Genomic DNA, 22,146 nt, shown 5'->3' with positions numbered 1-22,146 from the left:
GCAAAGCACTGTCCCTTTTCATTATATGGCCCCCTGTACTATTTGGTTTCCTAATCCTGTGTTTGAAACCCATTTTTATATAGCAAAGGAGATGGAGGGAGAGAGAGAGAGAGCAAGAGGAACCTCATTTACTGCTGGTGGAAATGCAAACTGGTTCAGCCACTTTGGAAGACAGTTTGATGGGTTCTTAAAAAATTAAATACAATATCACTATACAATTCAGCAATCATGTTCTTTGGTATTTACCCAGATGAGTGGAAAGCTTATGCCCACACAAAAACTGGCACACAGATGTTTATGGAAGCCTTATTAATAACTGCCAAAATTAGGAGGCAACCAAGATGTCCTGCAGAAGCTGAATGGATAAATAAATCATGGTATATCCAAGACATATACCTGGATATGTATACATGAAATGGAATATTACTCACTCCATGAATAATGGACAATGGAATATTATCCAGCACTAACAAGAAATGAGCTATGAAGCCATGAAAGACATAGAGAAATGTTAAATGCATGTTAGTACATGAAAGAAACCAATCTGAAAAGGCTAAATACTGTATGATTCCAACTCTATAACATTCTGGAAAAGTCAGGTAAAAAGTAGTTGTCAGAAGTTGGGTGCTGCGGGCGAATAGGAAGGAATGAGTAGGTAGATCATAGCATATTTTTAAGGCAGTGAAAATATGGGAAATCTCTTTACCCTCCTGTCAATTTAGCTGCAAACTTAGAATTTCTCTTGAAGTCTTTAAAAATATTTTTAATGTATTATGCTGAAGATTCTAGGGATCAGGAATCAGGGCACAATAAGAACAACTTTTTTCTGCTCCAGGATTTCTGGGACCTCGTCTGAGACACCTCAGAGTCTGGGTGTGATTTAATAACTGGGGACTGAAATCTTCTTGAGATATCTTCACTCATATGTCTCATTCAGTTCAGTTCAGTCGCTCAGTCATGACTGACTCTTTGCAACCCCATGGACTGCAGCACACCAGGCCTCCCTGTCCATCACCAACTCCAGGAATCCACCCAAACTCATGTCCATCGAGTTGGTGATGCCATCCAGCCATCTCATCCTCTGTCATCCCCTTCTCCTCCTGCCCCCAATCCTTCCCAGCATCAGGGTCTTTTCCAATGAGTCAACTCTTCGCATGAGGTGGCCAAAGTATTGGAATTTCAGCTTCAACATCAGTCCTTCCAGTGAACACCCAGGACTGATCTCCTTTAGAATGGACTGGTTGGATCTCCTTGCAGTCCAAGGGACTCTCCAGAGTCTTCTCCAACACCACAGTTCAAAAGCATCAGTTCTTAGGCACTCAGCTTTCTTTATAGTCCAACTCTCACGTCCATACATGACTACTGGAAAAACCATAGCCTTGACTAGACGGACCTTTGTTGACAAAGTAATGTCTCTGCTTTTCAATATGCTGTCTAAGTTGGTCATAACCTTCCTTCCAAGGAGTAAGTGTCTTTTAATTTCATGGCTGCAATCACCATCTGCAGTGATTTTGGAGGCTCAAAAAATAAAGTCTGACACTATTTCCACTGTTTCCCCATCTATTTCCCATGAAGTGATGAGACCAGATGCCATGATCTTAGTTTTCTAAGTACATCATGAGAAATGCTGGGCTGGAAGATGCACAAGCTGGAATCAAGATTGCCAGGAGAAATATCAATAACCTCAGATATGCAGATGACGTCACCCTTATGGCAGAAAGTGAAGAGGAACTAAAAAGCCTCTTGATGAAAGTGAAAGAGGAGAGTGAAAAAGTTGGCTTAAAGCTCAACATTCAGAAAACTAAGATCATGGCATCTGGTCCCATCATTTCATGGCAAATAGGTGTAGAGATATTGTTTCAAGGTAATGGATGGCAGTTACATCTACAAAGCTGTATTAATACTTTACTCCAAGCAGGGGGCAAAAGTATTCAGTGAGTGAGTGGATAAATAAATGAATGAGTCAAATATGAACTAACAGCCAAGACATGGAAATAACCTCATTACTTGGAATTGAGTGTTTTAATGTTATTCATTAAAATAGATTCTGTCTGTATTTGTGATATATGTGTGCTTGAAATTCATGGAGAAAATGAGCATTTTAATTACAAAGTGCTGAAATCATTAATAATTTAAAGATCATCATTCAGCATCCCTTTCTAAGTAAGCAAGTTCACTAGGCCCTTATAGCCAAATCAGACAAGTGCAAGGGCACAGCTAAAGGGCAGGTATACGAGGAGGGAGGAAGGGACTGGGCCAGTTGTCCCCCTGTGCGTGGACACAGAAGAGTTTAACCCACCATACCAAGTGTAAGAGGGTGCTGTGGGAGAAGGGGAAGGACCAGGGGGTTCACAGGGCCTGTGACTCCCGGGGGGTCTCAGGGTCTACTAAGAGACCATGGCCACATCCCCTGGTCTAGACAGCCTCCCCCATTTTACTGTTGAGGGCAGCCTGCCTTCTCCACCTCGATTCCTTTGTCTGCTTTGCTTTGTCAACTCAGAGGAAGACTCCTCTCCTCAATCCCTGTTAACTAAATCAAACCCACCTGTTGGGACCCCATAAAATGCCACATTCCCCCAAGAAGCAAAAAGGCCCCCAATCCCCGAGCCGAGTGCTGACTTCATGCCTCTGGGCTCCCCTGTCCTCTATACTCTCTGATAGGACAATGACCTTGTTCTCTTGTCTCTAAAGGATCATAAAGGCCCAACATTCAAGCCTTACTTACTTGCTGAGTTGTCTCCATATTGGCTCCATCTCATCCACTCAGAGGCACCAGGAAGCACTCTGACTTGATGGTCTTCATGTCATCGAACTCGGGCCAGAGAGTGGGTGACTTGTTCAAGGCCACGTGATCAGTGTGAAATACAGGTGAATCCTGGGGAGCCCACTTAGTCCAGTGATGGCCAATCCCAAGGTCACCTGGAGTGAGGAGAGGTGGGTGGACAGGCTGGGGAGGTCAGGCCGGTAACCCTACATGAGGGCTCCTGTTTGGGGTCTGGTGGCTCAATAGTTATATCTGCCCAGTTAGAGACATGGACATTGCACTCCTTCCAAGAGCAGAATGAGCAATGAAATGAGGTCCACGAGGCCCTCTTGAGACCTCACAGAGACTGATTAGCCAAGGCAAAGCGCTCGCGACAGTTGTCAATTATAAAGCGGTTAGTTACACAGTACTTGCACCAAAAAAGTAAGTTTTCCCAATTTAAAAAACCACTTTAAAAACCACTAGTATGTAATCCACTATCATACTTATGAAAAACTAGACACATTCCATCTGTCCCTTCAAAGTAAAAGTAACATTTTTAAAATGCATATGAAAGAAAGAGCCATGTTATACAGACAGCTTCTGAATAAAGATAAATGGAAATGTTTTCATTATTACATGACTTTACTGCCCCAAATGAGATAATACATCATCCACTAAACTCTCCTATCTGTACACTTAAAACAGAATTTTCTAATCTGTTTAAAAGACTTACAAAAGAATATTTTGAATGGATTTTTGATTCCACAAGTTTTCAATTGCATAACTGGTAGATGTGATTTTTTTTAAATTTTTCACCATGGACAGGAATTCAATTTCTGGAATTTATTGTAAAATGGAATTTTTATAAATCTTTGCCAAACATCCATTAATGCCTTAAACATGACTTTTCCTTCTTCATGTGAAGGAAAGATGATGTAAATGATAAAGAGGTATCCTTCAACTATAAATGAAAATAGATTAACAAAGCTGGCTCTATGGTAAATTACATATAAATAAGACAAGATCGAATTTTTTAAAACTCATTGACAAATTTGCAGAAGTTATGGCTTAAGAGCAGAAAATTTAATTATACTATCTGCCACTGAGGGGGAAAAAAACTATTATGTACATGTAAGTTTTCTCTTTTTCCTAGAAGTATCTTAATGGAATTTTAAACATATGAGTCCATAATTTTTTCTTCTTCATTGCAATTTTTATTTTTCACTTTTTTAAACATTTACTAACATAACCATATAGACAAAGTTCAATAAAGGAAAACTTTCACTGTCAAAAAAAAAAATGAATCTCATGGTTTAGTAAGCAAAACCATTTGGATCTACCTATATTTGGAAAATCTCACTCTCAGCTACTACTGCTGCTAAGTCGTTTCAATCGTGTCCGACTCTGTGCAACCCCATAGATGGCAGTCCACCAGGCTCCCCCATCCCTGGGATTCTCTAGGCAAGAATACTGGAGTGGGCTGCCATTTCCTTCTCCAATGTATGAAAGTGAAAAGTGAAAGTGAAGTCACTCAGTCGTGTCCAACTCTTTGCAACCCTTTGCAACCCCATAGACTGCAGCCTACCAGGCTCCTCCATCCATGGGATTCTCCAGGCAAGAGTACTGGAGTGGGGTGCCATCGCCTTCTTCGCCCTCTCAGCTAAGACAACATTAAAATCCTTGTCAAAATAAACTGAACTTGGAATCTAGCTTTCAGATCACTGTATCACAACAAAGTAAACAAGATTTCTTTCATAATGAATATTTGATTATATTACTATTTTTAGAAGTTCTTTTTGCCTTTTCATACTGTTCATGGGGTTCCTGAGGCAAGGATAATGAAGTGGTTTGCCATTCCCTTCTCCAGTGGACCACGTTTTGTCAGAACTCTCCACCATGACCCATCCGTCTTGGGTGGCCCTACATGGCACGGCTCATTGCTGCATTGAGTTACACAAGGCTGTGGACATGAGTCTGAGCCAACTCCAGGAGACAGTGAAGGACAGGGAAGCCTGCCATGCCCCAGTCCATGGACGCAGCTTAGCAACTGAACATCAATAAAGTTCTTAATGTACTCTAATGAGAGCAGAAAGAAATGGTCTAGAAAGTTTCACACCATTAATAAACAGGAATATGCTATTCTTAATATTACATATTTTGGCTCACTTTTAATTTCTATTTCATATATTTCACATACATGTATTGTCAGTGCCATCCAGGCAAAGCCACCAGAAATATACTTTGAATTTCTGGTAAACAAGTCATGTTTATTACTCATTGTGAGGAGAGAGACCATGCACTGTGGAGAACTGGGGGAGGTGGGATGGTCAGGAAGAGGGTGTTAGAAAGAACCACCTATAGGATTTGGGCTTTGATTTGGTGATCTGCATGAGGACCTAAGGGAGGGGTCCTCTTGAGATAGGATGCTCTTAGAGAGGAGAGCAAGCCTATGAGGGGCACCTCAACATAACTTGTCTGAGGAGACAGCCAACTAGAGTGCAGATGAAGATGTAACTGGTAAGAAAGCGATCACTCATGCTGTCCAGGAGGGGTCTGGGGCTTCCCAGGTGGCGCTAGTGGTAAAGAATCCACCTGCCAATGCAGGAGACAAAAGAGACGTGGGTTCGATCCCTGGATCGGGAAGATCCCCTGGAGAAGGAAATGGCAGCCCACTCCAGTATTCCCAGGGACAGAGAAGCCTGGCAGGTTACAGTCCATGGGATTGCAAAGAATCAGACACAACTTAGCAACTCAGTAACAACAACAACCACCTCATTACCATGTGGAATCTTTCCATTTGGGATCAGAGTACAGCTCTCCATTTTTTAGGCTACGTTTCATGTTCTACTATGAAATTTTATGGATTTGTTCATCTGGGTTTTAACATTTTTTAGGTTTTGCATCAGTTAGCAATGTGTTCACTTGTGAGGTAGAGAAAATCTAAACACCAGTGACTATAACAAGTGAGGTTCTCCCTCCCTCTCGCCCCTGTCCTGTCCCCCCACCCCTTCCTCCTTTCCACCTCCCTCCAACATGCCCAAGGCAGTCCAGGCCCAATGCCTTGCCCCAGGAAATCATCAAGGAACAGAGCATCTTCTGCTGTTTTTTCCACCATCCCCAGCAGGAAGCTTTCATGCTGTGACCACAAGAAGGCTGCTGTGCCTCCTAGCATCTTATCTGTCTCCCAGGCAGGAAGAAGGTGACATTCTCTTCTTATCTGGTAAGGAATGCCCTCCCATGGAATTCTGTACGTTTCTTGGAGCGTGTGACTGCTATCCCATGGGCAACCCTAGCTACAAAGTATGGTGGGAGATCAAGTTTTTTTTTTGTTGTTTTTTTTTTTTAGAATATTGCCAACAGAAACATAATTTGCAGTTGTTTAGTAAAGAAGGAAGGAGGCTGGCTATGCCACTGGCACGGTGGCCACAAGTCTATTCTCAGGTACGTAATGTACTTCATTGCTATTATGAAGGAGATCATTTTTCTTCTATTGTAATCTCTAGCTACGTATTGCTAGCTAAAGAAAAATTAAAGCTCTTTATATACTCAGCTTACATTCAGCCTTTCTGCTAAACTAATTTATTGGTCTTCATCATTCACTAGGTGATTCCTTTGGTTTTTCAACTTGAGCAATTATAACATCTGAACATAATAACAGTTTTGTTTCTTCCTTTAAATTTTTATTTCTTTTCTTGAATTGTAGCTAAGACATATAGGAGCAGTAACTACTTAAATTTTGTTATGTCACTAAGTAAGGGGACTCCTATGTAAGTAAGGGGGTATATGTTCTTTATTATTAGTTCAAGGAGCTTCCTTCTATTCAGTTTTCTCAGGGTTTATGTGGTGAATGAATATTTATTGTGGGTGGGGGAGAGAGGTTAGCATCTATTATGAAAATCATGGAGGCTTGGGGTTTTTTCTTTTAATTTCAGGCAGTTAACCACACTGATTAATATTCTTTGTTGAAGCAACCCTAACTGGCTCAAGGTGTATTGTCCTATTAATAAACTGTAAAATTCAATTTGCTAATATTTTTATGATTTCTGCATACACATTCATAAGTGTAATGAGCCTTTGGGATTTTTTATTCTTTCCTTGTGTAGTTTTGATAACATGTTTTCTACTAACTTCATAAAATGGGTTGGTAAGCATTCTTTCTCTTTTTCTAATATTTTTATTTATGTATTTATGTGACTATACCAGGTCTTCCCTGGGATCACAGAGTGTGAGCCACCGGATGGCTACGAAGTCTTTTTTCCATCTTTTTCTATACTTTAGAATAGTTTCCCCAAATCTAAGTTATCTTCTCCTTGACTGTTTGGTAGAACTCATTTATTGGGGTTTCTCTGGTAGCTCAGACAGTAAAGAATCCACCTGCAATGAGGGAAACCTGGGTTCGATCCCTGGGTCAGAAGATCCGTTGAAGGAGGGCATGGCAACCCTCTCCAGTATTCTTGCCTGGAAAATCCCCATGGTCAGAGGTACCTGGCAGGCTACAGTCCCTGGGGTCACAAAGAGTCGGACACGACTAAGTGACTAAGCACAGCACACAGCACATCCATTAAGCAGTATGGACTTGGTTTTGTTGTTCAGTCACTAAGTCATGTCCGATCACTAAGTCATGTCTGACTCTGCAACTCCTCTTGCTTATTGATCTTTGTCTATCATTTCCACTTATGATTGTTTCACTACTTGTTCTTGGGTCAGTCTTGATTATTTGTATCTTAGGAACTTTTCAATATCAGCTACTGAAAGTATTAGTATAAAGATATTTAATTCTTTAAAATATTTTGAGTCAAAAATATTTACAACTATAGATCTTTTCTTGTTTCCTCATAATATTTATTTATATTTTTTCTTTTTTATTGATCATACCTGCCCAAAACTCACTGGTTTTCTTAATCACTTCAAATAACTTGCTTCTGTTTGTTGATTAATGCTACTGGACTTTCTGGGTTTCTACTTCATTAATTTCTGCTCTAATCTATATTATTTCCTTCCTTCTCTCTTTAGATTTGTTTTGCTGTTCTTTTTTTTTTTTTACAGCTAAGAAAGCTTAGATAATTTCTTTTCAATCTTTATTGTTTTCTAATAAATGCATTCCTAGCTCGAAATTCTCCTTTGAGTAACACTGTGGTTTTATCTCACAAGTTTATATGCACAGCTCGGGTAGTCATTTGCTTTTAAGTACTATAACTTCCATTTTGATTTTCTCATTAAAACATGAATTATTTAGAAGATATTTTTTAATCTCCCAATGCATTCAGGGGATGTTCTGTCCATCTTTTTGTGGGTGGTTGCTGTTTTTATTGCACTGCCCCCAAAAGAATGAAGACTCGATGACTTCAACTTGGGAAATTCACATGTCCTTTGTGGCGTAGGTCAATTTTAATAAATTTTTCTATGTATGTATTAAAAAGGAGCACACTCAGTTGGATGTAGAGTTAATTCCATTTTTCAAATCCTTGATATTCTAATTAGTTTTTCTTTTTCTTAATCTGTTCATTTTTGAGAATTTTGTTTCCTATGGCTGCCATAACAAATTACCACAAACTTAGTGGCTTTAAGGGCTTCCCTGGTGGCTCAGGAAGTAAAGAATCCACCTGCAGTGCAGGAGGCCCAGGTTCAATCCCTGGGTCGGGAAGATCCCCTGGAGAAGGGAATGGCAACCCACTCCAGTATTCTTGCCTGGGAAATCCCATGGACAGAGGAGCCTGGTGGGCTACAGTCCATGGGGTCACAAAGAGTCGGATATGACTGAGAGACTAACACTTTCACTAGTAGCTTTAAACAACAGAAATTCTTTTTTCTTTTTTAAAATGTATTTATTTTTAGTTGGAGGATAATTGCTTTACAATTCTGTGCTGGTTTCTGCCATACATCTGCATGAAGACAACAGAAATTTATTCTGTTGCAGTTCTGGAGACCAGAAGTCTGAAATCAAGGTGTCATCAGGATCTTGCTTCCTCCTGAGACCCTTAGTGACAATCCATTGTCTATGGCTTCCAGCTTCTGGGGGCTGCCCACCCTGGCTGGAGGCCACCTCACTTCAGTCTCTCCCTCCATCTTCATGTCGCCTCCGCCTCTGTGTCTCCAATTCCCCTCTGCTTCCTTCTTACAAAGACACTTGTGATGGCGTTGTGATGGTGCTTAGAGTCCACCTGGGTAATTCAGAAGGGTCTCATCTCAAGATTCTTCACTTTATTACACTTACAAAGACTCTTCACGAGTAAGGTAGTATTTAGAGGCTCGAGGGATCAGTATGTAAGCATATCTTCAGGCCACAGTTCACAGTTCTCCCCATTACAAGAGCAGTGTGTTAACATCTCTTCAATTCTAGGTTAGTCAATTTCTTTTTCAAAGAAACTTAGCTGTAAATATTTCAAAGATGTGGCAAGATAATGGCCCTATTATCAGGTTACTTTAAGCCATAAGTAGACACTGGAATTTAAGAGGAGATAAGTCAAATTGATCCATGGACCATTAATTATACAAGAATAAGGCATGTATACAGGGCTTCCCAGGTGGCACCAGTGGTAAAGAACACGCCTGCCAATGCCGGAAACGTAAGAGACACAGGTTCGATCCCTGGCTTGGGAAGATTCCCCTGGAGGAGGGCACGGCAACCCACTCCAGTATTCTTGCTTGGGAATCCCATGGACAGAGGAGCCTGGAGGGGCTCCCGTCCATAAGGTCACAAAGAGTCGAACACAACTGAAGTGCCTTAGCACATGTGCTTGCAAGGTATGTATACAAAAATAATAAAACTTTTTTTGTATACGATAGGAAGGTATGTAAGCTTATCACCAGAAAATCCCTCAGTGTCTTTTAAAAGTAACTACTTCAGGAGCTTTCCTTATGTCTCAGTGATAAAGAACCCGCCTGCCAAAGCAAGGGACATGGGTTTGACCCCTGGCCTGGGAAAATCGCACATGCAGCAGGACAGCGAGGCCCTCGTCCAAAACTCCTGGGGCCTGTGCTCCACAACAAGAGCCACTGCCCCGAGCAGCCTCCGCGCACAGCAACTGAGAGTCCACAGGCAGTGAGGCCCCAGGACAGCTGTAAAGAAAAAGAAACAAAGGCATCTTTTAAAAAATAAAAACACTCCAATTTTTACTTGTTCAATAGGAACTAAAAAAGGCTAAATGAATTGAGGATGTTGACATGGGCGGCACTAAAAACAAGAACAAAAAAGTTGTGGTAGTAGGTGTTTACAATGTCAAAGCTGTTATATTTCTTTGGTGCAACTTCACTTTTATGAATTGTCTGTCTCTGTCCTTAACACTTTTCATTTCGAGTTCTAATTTATCTGTATGAATATTGCTACATTATCTTTTCAATTAATTCTAAAACTTTCAGAGTCGTTTTATTTCAGCCTTAGTTTTTATTTTATCTTTGCATCATCACAGCTGATAAAGTTGGGCCTCTCTCTGACTTTACAACATGTTTTTTTTCCCTTTGCCCCACTTTCTCTAAGCTCCTTTTGACCCTATTTTCCCCAGACCTGACTTCAGTTTACCCCTCTGCACACCCGAAGCCTTAGCCTCAGGTGTTTTCAAGTTCAATTACAACTCCCAAAGTAGATTTAGGTTCTATGAAGAATGCCATTATTGTTGTTTAGTTGCTAAGTCGTCTCAGACTCTTCGGCCACCCCATGGACTACGGCCTCCAGGCTCCTCTGACCATGCGATTCTCCAGGCAAGAATCCTGGAATGGGTTTCCATTTCCTTCTTCAGGAGATCTTCCTGACCCAGGGATCGAACCCACATCTCCTGCATTGCAGGCGGATTCCTTACCACGGGTGACCAAAGTCGTCCTGAAGAATGTCATAACTGCCCCCAAAGTACATAAGTTCTGAGAACTGTGTGAATGACCAGTTACTTTTCCATTTCGTCAGAACCCCACCATTATTTCCAAGGCTCTAGCAACAAAACCTCTGGCTTGATATTTCAAGTGTGCAAGCTATTTTTAAATGCATCTGGTCGCACTGTTCTTTTGTTAAAAAAATAATAATACTTTTTAAAACATCCTGTAGACACAGCCAAAAAACATACTTTGAAAGTTAGTTAGGAAAGGGACGTGATTTTAAGGGCAGCTAAAGAAAGGTGAACAAACCCAGTCATTTGAAATTGTTTTGTCATTCGCTGACTTTTTTTTTTAAAAACCAAGCTCAAGCAGAACTGATTCTGAAAAGGACAGAGTTACAGAAGGGCACCAGTGTGCCAGGGAGAGAGGGCCTCGGAGGCGGTGTGAGACCATCTCTCGGCCACCTGAGCAAATATTCTTGGCTCAATTAAGCTGCAGCTGCTGAGCTAGTAAAATCCACAAAAAGAAGGAACAGGGTGAATAAACAGACAGCCATGAAAGAAGAAAGCGCAGCCAAGAGAATCTCCAGATAAGGCCAAGGCATTAGAGAGAAAAGGAATTTATAACCTAGAGAACAGACTTCGCTGAGGCTTCTCACATTTCTACTATCTGGGCTGGAATCATCTGGGTTCACATAAAAGGCTGCTGTGTCCCAGTCATCATTCATGTGTCTCTAAAAGGCACAAATTCCAGCATAGGCAATTTCGGTGGGAACTGAGCGATTTATTTACTGGAGTCTTGCTTACGACTGTTGTATCAGGCAAGAGAAAAGATCCGCTCACAGGGAAAGTGGGGGGCCGGCGTCCTCTTCCTACGACTCCGGAGGGGGTCTCTGCCGGACCCGAAATGAGAGCCAGTTATAAAACCTCGGCGAGGCCAAGGGCAGAGCCGCTCAGCGAAGGAGGCCGTAAACCAGATGGAAAGATACCCTCGCCCCACGCTTTCCTGGAACGTAATCCTCAGGTCTGGGGTTTAAATCACTCTATGAACCAGTTTCCATTCCTGTAAGCAGGTGACCGGGCATCCACGAATTCAGAACTGCCAGACGAAAAAAAAATTGGTAAGGTGATGAGACCTACCCAGCGTCTTCACCTGAAGACCAGATGCCTCCGGGAGTGCGCTGAGGGATGAGAAGGGCTCAAGGAGGAGGACCGGTCCCGGGAGGGCTGTGGTCCCCACCTGTCACCCCCGCTCCCTGAATGGCCCAGGCAGGACCTTTCTGGGGGCCAGTATCCCCAGCTATGAGAACAAAAGAGAGCCCACCTGCATTCCTTGCGCATGCGCAGCAGAGCAGCTGCTGCTTGCGATGCCCTGTCCATCTCACCCCTGAAACTCTTAGCTAGAGACAGAAAGGGAGCCAGGTAAGGGCTAGCAGTCTCCATCTTCAAGGAGCAAGAAGCTAAAGCCGCAAGGCGCCGCCCTTCCAGTGTGCTAGGTCCTTCAAACCTCCGTGAGAGGTGACTCCAGGGTACTAGGTTCTTCCAGCACATTCTCCACTCCTCTGCAGGAGGTGAGGCGGTCTCTGAGGGCTCTTCTTCTTTCTACACGTCCACACCCTCCTCCTTCCTGATCCCACCCAGGCAGTCAGGACCCAGGTGTGCTCACCTGCTTCCCTGACTACCCTCTGGCTCTGCCTCCCCTGGGGAAGCCGTGATCTCACCCCGACCTCAGGAAACCACCACCCACCTCCTTCCAATGGGACTCCTGTCCCGGGTCCCTGGAATCCACATCTGTCATTTGGATGACTAAGCAGTCATCCCCTTTCTAACAGAAGCCAGGTCTCCTTCCGAGGAACAGCCTCGCGCACCACCAGCCTCACCACGTGTGGTCGCAGTGGGTTGGCAAACACAGGTGCAGTGAGGTCCAGGGCTCCTCCTCCGGGAGGGACTCTCCCAGGGCTCTGGGGACACTGAGGAGAGTTAGGGACCTGTCTGCAGGGCAGGAATAGAAACACAGATGTGGAAGACAGACTTGCAGACACAGCGGAGGGGAAGAAGAGGGTGGGACAAACTGAGAGTAGTGTGGCCATATGTACACTAGCATGTGTAAAATGGCTAGCTAGGGGCACACAGTATCAGTAGTGTTAGTCGCTCAGTCGTGTCCACCTCTTTGCGACCCCATGGACTGTGGCCCACCAGGCTCCTCTGTCCATGAGATTCTCCAGGCAAGAACCTACAGGAGTGGGTTGCCATTCCCTTTTCCAAAGCTAGCAAGAAGCTGCTGTATAACACAGGGAGCCCAGCTCTGTGCTCTCTGATGACCTAGAGAGGTGGGATGGGGGGTGGGGGGTGGCAATGGTAGAGAGGCTCAGGAAGGAGGGGATATATGTATACATATGCTATGGTTTTTCCAGTGGTCATGTATGGATGTGAGAGTTGGACTAGAAAGAAAGCTGAGCACCAAAGAATTGATGCTTTTGAACTGTGGTGTTGGAGAAGACTCTTGAGAGTCCCTTGGACTGCAAGGAGATCCAACCAGTCCATTCTAAAGGAGATCAGCCCTGGGTGTTCATTGGAAGGACTGATGCTGAAGCTGAAACTCCAATACTTTGGCCACCTGATGTGAAGAGCTGACTCATTGGAAAAGACCCTGATGCTGGGAAAGACTGAAAGCAGGAGGAGAAGGGAACAACAGAGGATGAGATGGTTGGATCGCATCAGCAACGTGATGGAGATGAGTTTGAGCATGCTCTGGGAGTTGGTGATGGACAGGGAGGCCTGGCGTGCTGCACTCCATGGGGTCACAAAGAGTCGGACACAACTGAGCGACTGAACTGAACTGAACTGATAGCTGATTCACACTGTTGTAAAACAGAAACTAACACAACATTGTGAAGCAATTATACTCCAGCAAAAAATTAAAAAATACAAACCTCAGGAATGGATGCTCTCACAGTCCTAAAAGCCAGATATCTGACATCAAGGTGCCAAGCTCCCTCCAGAGGCTCTTGGAGAGGATCCCTGCTCGCCTCCTCCAGCATCTCGGGGCTGCCAGCATTCCTTGGCTTCTGGCTGCATCACTCCAGTCTCTGTCTCCTCACGGCTTTCTTCTCTGTGGTCCACCTTTTTCTCTTCTGCCTTTTACAAGGGCATGTGTCACTGGACTTAGGGCCCATCCAAATAATCCAGAATGATCTGATCTCAAGATCAACTTAATGACGTCAGCCATGACCCTTTTTCCAAATAAGGTCAGAGTCAGGGGTGCATGGATTAGCATTACCATCCGGGAGGCGGCCACTCAGCCCACCTCACCCAGTGCTCACCCTGTGCCTGGCCCTGTTCTCAATTCAATTTCGTCCTCCCAACCTGTTTATAACATAGGACTGCTACTGTCCCCATCTAACAGATGAGTAAGTCACGTTCCCGAGACAGCACAGAAGGGCAGACCCAGGATTCAGGTCCAAGCTGCCTGGTCCAGAGCCCACAGCCTTAATCACCATGGACACCCCAGCCCTAGGGCAACGTGGGGGCCATTTGCTGAGTGCCTTCTCTCCTCCCACTGTGTGTGAGTGTGTCACACCCTGTGTTCCTTCCAACCATAGAGGCGCTGGGGGATTGTTCTTTGCATTTTATAGGTGAGGAAATAGGACTTTGGGGTTGAAGACTCAAGCCACACAGCTGATGAGTGACAACGTTAGGGCTTGAATCCACGTCCATCTGACAAGGAAGCTGTGCTCACGTTGACTGTTCTCATCAGGACTTTGTGTGACCACAGGCCAAGCTCCGTGGCTCGGCCTCCGCAGGCCACTGAGGCTTGTGCATCCACCTGGATGGGAAGAGGAGTGGGAGCAACACCTCTTCGCAAATGCTTGGCCCAGAGTCACACGCTGCTCTTCCTGTTCATGGTCTGCTGGCCAAAACTGGACATGCCCTAGGGGGCCTGGGCCACTAGACAACGGGCCACCCCCCCGCCACATGGAGCGGAACTGCTCACAAAACTTCCCAAATTCTCAGGGTTTGGGCACACAGTGGGCACTGGATAACTGTCAGTGAATAAATGAATGCATGAACAAATGATGTTAACCAGGGGAAAATGAAGGTGCCTCCACAGCTTGGCCAGCAGAGAGTGGGCAGGTGTAGCTCAAGGCACCGCTAGCCTATATGGCTATTTCCTGCAAATTCTTAAAAGGTGCCCCCTTCTTCAAGATTTCCGTTTATTAAAAAAAAAAAACAAATCATCATAATACACAGATCTTTTTTAGAACAAGACAGTTTAGCGCCATCTGCTGTAGTGAAGTATCTGCACGGTCTGTGACATGAGTGGCGCCTCCTTGGAACAGGCACCGCTGTGCAGTGCGCAACCTGCACGGCTGTACAGGGCAGCTCTGAATCTGACAGTGAGTTGACTGACCAGGCCAGTCAGGAAAGTGGTCCAGGGCTGCGAGGGGACCTCAGGAAAGACCACATGCAGCTGGGATCGACCCCTCATGCTTCAGCTGCTGGAGGAGAAAAGATACGGGGAGTGAAGCACAGGCTTCCTCCACTACCAGAGGGGCAAACATGTCTAATTTCCAGACACTATGGTCTGGAAATGGGCCAACCAGATGCGCCAAGGAGCAAAGAGATTCATGCTGGTGGGTTGTCAGCCCTGACTGGGCTCTGGTTCCAGGAGGGCAGCCTGGCCAGCGGATGACTCCCACCAGGTGGTACCATATTGGTCTCAAAGGTTTGGTGGAGCAGTGGTAAAGAATCTGCCCACCAGCGTAGGAGACGCAAAAGATACAGGTCAATCCCTGGGTCGGGAAGATCCCTTGGAGGAGGGCATGGCAACCCACTCCAGTATTCTTGCCTGGAATATTCCATGGACAGAGGAGTCCATGGGGTCACAACACACCAGACACAACTGGGCACCCACACAGGCTGCCAGAACAGTGCTTATGTGCCCATTTTGGAGATTCTTACTCATGTCAGACACAGGGCAAATTCAGGGTTCTGAGCTCACGAAGGGTCACTGCTGATCCTTGGACTGGAGCCAAGTGTGTAGGTCTGTGGATTGGCTTTTGCCCATCTGTGTTCCAACTACACTGCTGCCTCTGGTCCTTAGCACCCAGGAGCAGCTGGGGTGGTGGCAGATGTCTTTTAGTCTGGTGTCCCTCAGTCTCCAGGTCATATGTCTGGCAGTCCTAAGAGGCGGCTGCACCCATGTCCTGCTAGGACTTTTCATATCATTGCCCCACACACTGTGTGACTTTAAAACATCCTCTCCCACTTCCATTAACATGGTGACATCACAGTCTTCTGAGTCAGTATTTTCCTTATGTTACTTTTTTTTTTTTAATTTTAGATTCACAGCAAAATTGGGCTAAAACTACAGAACATTGCAGAGGATGAGATGGCTGGATGGCATCATGAACTCAATGTACATTAGTTTGAGCAAACTCTGGGAGATGGTGAAGGACAGGGAAGCCTGATGTGCTGCAGTCCAAGGGGTCACAAAGAGTCAGACACAACTGAGCGACTGAACAAGAGCAACAGAGCATTGCACATACTTCCTGCCCCCCCCCCCATCCCACACACAGAGCCTCCTTCACCATCAGTATCCATCTGGAAAATTGTTATGCCCATTATTATATTTTTTCACAAAGGAAAAATAAAATCAACATCAAAGTACACTTCACAAATGGGTGCAGAAAATTATGAGAACCGCTAAGCACTTAGATCTTCACGACCAAGATAATCACAATGGTATGATCACTCACCTAGAGCCAGACATCCTGGAATGTGACATCAAGTGGGCCTTAGAAAACATCACTATGAACAAAGCTAGTGGAGGTGATGGAATTCCAGTTGAGCTATTTCAAATCCTGAAAGATGATGCTGTGAAAGTGCTGCACTCAATATGCAAGCAAATTTGGAAAACTCAGCAGTGGCCACAGGACCGGAAAAGGTCAGTTTTCATTCCAATCCCAAAGAAAGGTGATGCCAAAGAATGCTCAAACTATCGCACAACTGCACTCATCTCACATACTAGTAAAGTAATGCTCAAAATTCTCCAAGCCAGGCTTCAGCAATACATGAACTGTGAACTCCCAAATGTTCAAGCTGGTTTTAGAAAAGGCAGAGGAACCAGAGATCAAATTGCCAACATCTGCTGGATCATCAAAAAAAGCAAGAGAGTTCCAGAAAAACATCTACTTCTGCTTTATTGACTATGCCAAAGCCTTTGATTGTGTGGATCACAATAAACTGTGGGAAATTCTCAAAGAGATAGGACCAGACCACCTGACCTGCCTCCTGAGAAACCTGTATGCAGGTCAGGAAGCAACAGTTAGAACTGGACATGGAACAACAGACTGGTTCCAAATAGGAAAAGGAGTTCGTCAAGGCTGTATATTGTCACCCTGATTATTTCACTTCTATGCAGAGTACATCATGAGAAACGCTGGGCTGGAAGAAGCACAAGCTGGAATCAAGATTGCCAGAAGAAATATCAGTAACCTCAGATATGCAGATGACACCATCCTTATGGCAGAAAGTGAAGAGGAACTAAAGAGCCTCTTGATGAAAGTGAAAGAAGAAAGTGAAAAAGTTGGCTTAAAGCTCAACATTCAGAAAACTAAGATCATAGCATCTGGTCCCATCGCTTCATGGCAAACAGATGGGGCAACAGTGGAAACAGTGTCAGACTTCATTTATCTGGGCTCCAAAATCACTGCAGATGGTGACTGCAGCCATGAAATTAAAAGACACTTACTCCTTGGAAGGAAAGTTATGACCAACCTAGATAGCATATTGAAAAGCAGAGACGTTACTTTGCCAACAAAGGTCCATCTAGTCAAGGCTATGGTTTTTCCAGTAGTCATGTATGGATATGAGAGTTGGACTGTGAAGAAAGCTGAGTGCCGAAGAATTGATGCTTTTGAACTGTGGTGTTGGAGAAGACTCTTGAGAGTCCCTTGGACTGCAAGGAGATCCAACCAGTCCATTCTAAAGGAGATCAGCCCTGGGATTTCTTTGATGCTAAAGCTGAAACTCCAGTACTTTGGCCCCCTCATGCGAAGAGTTGACTCATTGGAAAAGACTCTGATGCTGGGAGGGATTGGGGGCAGGAGGAGAAGGGGACAACAGAGGACGAGATGGCTGGATGGCATCACCGACTCTATGGACGTGAGTCTGAGTGAACTCTGGGAGTTGGTGATGGACAAGGAGGCCTGGCGTGCTGTGATTCATGGGGTCGCAAAGAGTCGGACACAACTGAGCGACTGAACTGAACTGAACTGAAGCACTTAGAATAACTCGCATAAACACACATGCACAATGGCTGGGACATAAGAATGAGATTCTTTATCAACTACTGGGCTCTTGGACAATTCAGGATTTGTCAAGATTCCCAGTTATATGAGAATACCTTGTGCACTGTCTCTGGGATAACTCAGGAGACTATCTGCAAACCTTCAGGTTGACATTTTTATAGAAGTAACAGTAAATCCAAAGGAAATCTTTTATGGCTGTACTTTCCTAGGTGAGTGTAGGAAAAGGGACAGATGCTCTCTGAGCCAGGAGACCACTCCTCTCCCCTGGCCTGGCCCCTGGGTTGTGGAGTAGAAAGCTGTGAGCGACACTGCGAGAGAGCACATCGAAGCTTGCAGAGATGAGCATCTAAAGAGTTCAAGACACAGAAGATGTGCTGTTCTACCGTATACTATAAAATCAGCACATTGAACACGACCACAAAGAAGTTATCATCCAAGCGTTACTGCATCCTCTGGGGAAGGGTTGCCTTCATAACCATCATTGACAAAGCACAGTAACACCTTGAGATTGCCGCTGGAAGCCAGTGTTCCTGGATGGCTGAAGGGACAATGTCCACTGTGTGTAATACAGCGTGGCCTTGGTTAGTGCCCCAGGAAAGCACACGGGCAAGGTGAACTGTGTTGTTTCAGTGTAAACAGGTTCCAAAGAGCCATGTACTGTGTGTGACAGCAAGGTGGGGGGTGTGAAACCATCAGGAACTGGTGCCTTGGACCATGAACACAATGTAGTTATGGTCCCTAGACTTGAACAGATAGAGTTGGTGCCTGGAGAGGAGGAAGCAGCTTCACGTGCACTGATTGGGAAAAAAAAAAAAGTTCCTCAGTATCTCTTCTCTGCATGATTCTAAACCTTCATTGATAAATCAATACACCTCAATGGAGCCATGCATTTTTTAAATATTTATTTATTTGACTGTGTCAAGTCTTAGCTGTGGCATGCAGGCTCTTTGATGGCTGTGCACAGACTCTCAGGCTCTGGTGTGTGGGCTCAGGAGTTGTGAAGTCTGGGCTTAGTTGCATGTGAGATCTTAGTTCCCCACCCAGGAATTGAACCCACGTCCCCTGCATTGCAAGGAGGATTCATAACCACTGGACCACCAGGGAAGTCCCCTCATGCATTTTTGAACACATGTTTCAATCGAACTGTTAACATGGCCAGAGGCCTCACAAAGACTATTTACCCCGGATCCCACACAAGCTAGGGGAGGCCTTGGTAAACACCACAGTAAATACCGCTTGATGGGCTTGAGGAAAAGGAATTAATGGGCTCACAGATGAGAGCCTGGAGAACAAGAGCATACATCTTTGGAAAATAGACAATGTGATGATACAAATGAGATTTTTAAAAAATAATAATAAAGAACTGGAAAAAAAGAATTATAGTATGCTTTGCATTTAAGAACAGTTTTGTTGTCCCTACGTCTTATATTTTGGACAGAAGAGAAGAAAATCAGTTCTACACCTTGTCAGAAAAAAAAATACATTGAGATTTAGAAAGTATACACACAACTGGGACATTTTCTACTCCAATAATATATCACTAACCTAGACAACAAAACCAAGAGAGAGAGACATTAATAGAGGTTTAAACAAGTGTATCTCTCAGGCAGATCCTTTAATTCCTTTAATTTTACATTAGGATATAAAATTGCTCATTCTAATGGGTTCGTAAATGCCTAGTCCTTCCGAAGCCCCATTGACAAATACACAACACAGGCAGAGGGAAATATACTGTGGTTTCTGCTCCGGCTGTATTTCTGTTTCCTAATACCAATGATGAACTTGAAGCCTGGTGTTTGCATACAGATAGGTCTAGATCCCCATTTTGCTGCGGCTGTACAGTTAAGCATGTCACTGATGTGTTACTTCCCAGCCTCAAAACACAATTTAAAGACCACTTGATGGAGAGTGGAATTACAGCAACGTGCTTAAAGCGTTATGGCTGAGACTCTTCCCAAAACTGCTGGCAATAGGGCAAGGTTCTATGGCACATAAAAGTCAATCCCACAGTCCTGAGCTGTGACAGCTCATGGGTTCTGACTCTTTTTTACACTTCTTCATGCCCCCCGCCATGGTACACTGCCACCATCCCTCCCTCCATCCAGTGACCGCCGGGGCCACCCACAGTGCACACAGCAATGCACAGGGCCTGCCTTCCAGCAGCTCAGAGACGACATAAGCCACTGGCAGAGAAGCAAGTGCAATACAAAGGGAACACGAGTGCATTCCTGCACCATGAAAACACAGAGGAAGGAATGTCTGCCAGCTGGCTTCCCGATGGCTCAGTGGTAAAGTATCCGCCTGCCAATGCAGGAGACTCCGGAGATAGAGGTTCGATCCCTGCGTCAGGAAGATCCCCTGGAGTAGGAAATGGCAACCCACTCCAGCATTCTTGATTGGGAAATTGCACAGACAGAGGAGCCTGGCGGGCTACAGTCCATGGGGTCAGAAAGAGTTGGACACGACTGAGCGACTGAGCACACACACATGCCCCTTTGAACCAAGCCTTGGTGAACACGAATTCAACCAGCAAACAATGAGATGGGGTATGAGAAACGGCATCCCCCACAGGTATAAAAGCACAGAGGTGCGTTTAAAAACAAAACTAACTCACAAATGCACAGCTTTCTCAGGAAACAGGGGCAGAGAGGCAGGTGGAGTGGCTGCATTGTAAGACGGGAAAGACCCTGGAAAGTCAGGGCCAGATGACAAGCGTCCTTCACTGTGAATCCAGGAGTTCACCGTGCAGGCAGCAGAGGGCCACTGAAGAGGCTTTGTGGGCTCTGTGGGTTAGCTGGTTGCTGCGGGTGGTGTTGCTTCCCCGTATAGGAAGCAGAGATGGCAAGTCATCTATGGAGCAGCAACATAGAGCATGACTGTGCTGGAGATAGGAAAGAGGTGAGGGGACCAGCTAAAGGCCACCCCTGGGCATGGGCACCAACCCCAAGTTCTAAGTGGAGGTGATAAAGATCCAGGGCTGGGAGTGATATTTAAGAAGAGCTTTCGCCAAGGGCTTGGTGTCCAAATGAATGGGAGGAACAGGAGAGTGGAAAATGTCCACAAGTCTCTACCTTGAGTAAACAAACAAAACCTGTGTGCATGTTAGTCACTCAGTCGTGTCTGACTCTTGGCTACACCATGGGCTGTAACCTGCCAGGCTCCTCTCCATGGGATTCTCCAGGCAAGAATACTGGAGTAGGCTGCCATTTCCTCATCCAGGGGATCTTCCCAACCCAGGGTTAAAGCCTGAATTTCTTGCATTGGCAGGTGGATTCTTTACTGTTGAACCACCAAGCCCAGACCCAGACTTACAAATTCACAAGGAGAAATACAACTGTCACGTGGCCTAAACCCTGTTTCATGTGGCCATTGCAGTCTCTGCTGCGTAACCTGGGGAGAAAACTTATGAGTGGTTACTGGTGAGCAGGAGGTCAGGCCCTATGACCCATGTGGTCTCCTGCATGGTGGGCACAGACTGGGGGTCTGATGTGCTCCAGCCTCCAACCTCCTACCTGGGCACCCTCACAGGCACTGTGAACATTTGTCTCGCTCTGGTCTCCTTTCTCTGTTCTCCTCTGGACAAGGTTTCTATTGTCCCTCCCCATCAGATCACTTCCTAAATCCTACCGTTTCACACCAGCATCATCCCCGCTCCCTAGTGCCAGCAGAAATGGAGCCCAAACGCTGTGCTGAGGCTGTCTGTGGTCAGGCCACATCTCCCTTCCAGACTCGCTTCCTTCAATACGATTGCACACGTCTGATGCACTACGGAGAGGTTAGCTGTGGTATCTGTCTCCTGCTCACTCCCGAGCCCAGGGTCCTCTTTGGTTGTAGTAGTGATGACTGCCTGCATCAGTTGAGCCCTTTCTCTGCACTAAGGGCTGCTGAATACCTATTGATCCATCTAGTCTTCAACCCTGGGGCATTATACAAGCCTTGAATCCAGCCCTGAGCCTGGAGTCTACACTCTCAAAGATTCCACCATCTGTAACTTCCACGTCTGCGCAGCCCTTCCATGGTCCACACGGCACTATGTGAAATCAACACTCGAATAGGTTGGATTTCTACTGTGAAAAATCACGGATTAGAATCACGAAAGGTGGTGCTAGTGGTAAAGAACCTGTCTGCCAATGCAGGAGACATAAGAGAGGAGAGTTCGATCCCTGGGTAGGGAAGGTCCCATGGAGAAGGAAATGGCAACCCACTCCAGAAAGCTTGCCTGGAAAATCCCATGGACGGAGGAGCCTGACGGACTACAGTGTACAGAGTCACAAACAGCCAG

At 45.1% G+C, this 22,146-nt stretch overlaps 1 protein-coding gene across 5 annotated transcripts in view; it reads right to left on the bottom strand.

Annotated features, from left to right (window-relative positions):
• ATPSCKMT (ATP synthase c subunit lysine N-methyltransferase) overlaps positions 1–22,146 on the bottom strand; it is a 118,359-nt gene that overhangs the window by 21,399 nt on the left and 74,814 nt on the right. The window contains exons 5-6 of one of the 5 annotated variants that reach the window (XM_070357720.1): positions 13,485–13,689; positions 9,674–9,805 (exon numbers count right to left, since the gene is read on the bottom strand). The exons of 1 other annotated variant lie outside the window; for it this stretch is intronic. In XM_070357720.1, coding sequence (XP_070213821.1) covers positions 13,531–13,689 — 159 coding nt within the window. In that variant the 3' untranslated portion in view covers positions 9,674–9,805; positions 13,485–13,530. 3 more of the 5 variants (XM_070357721.1, XM_070357719.1, XM_070357725.1) reach the window with 3 other exon arrangements.

Source organism: Bos mutus, chromosome 20 (genome assembly GCF_027580195.1).
Source record: "Bos mutus isolate GX-2022 chromosome 20, NWIPB_WYAK_1.1, whole genome shotgun sequence".
Lineage (NCBI taxonomy): Eukaryota > Metazoa > Chordata > Mammalia > Artiodactyla > Bovidae > Bos > Bos mutus.
Note: the sequence above shows the minus strand (reverse complement) of the source record. Positions and strands in the feature narration are given on the sequence as shown.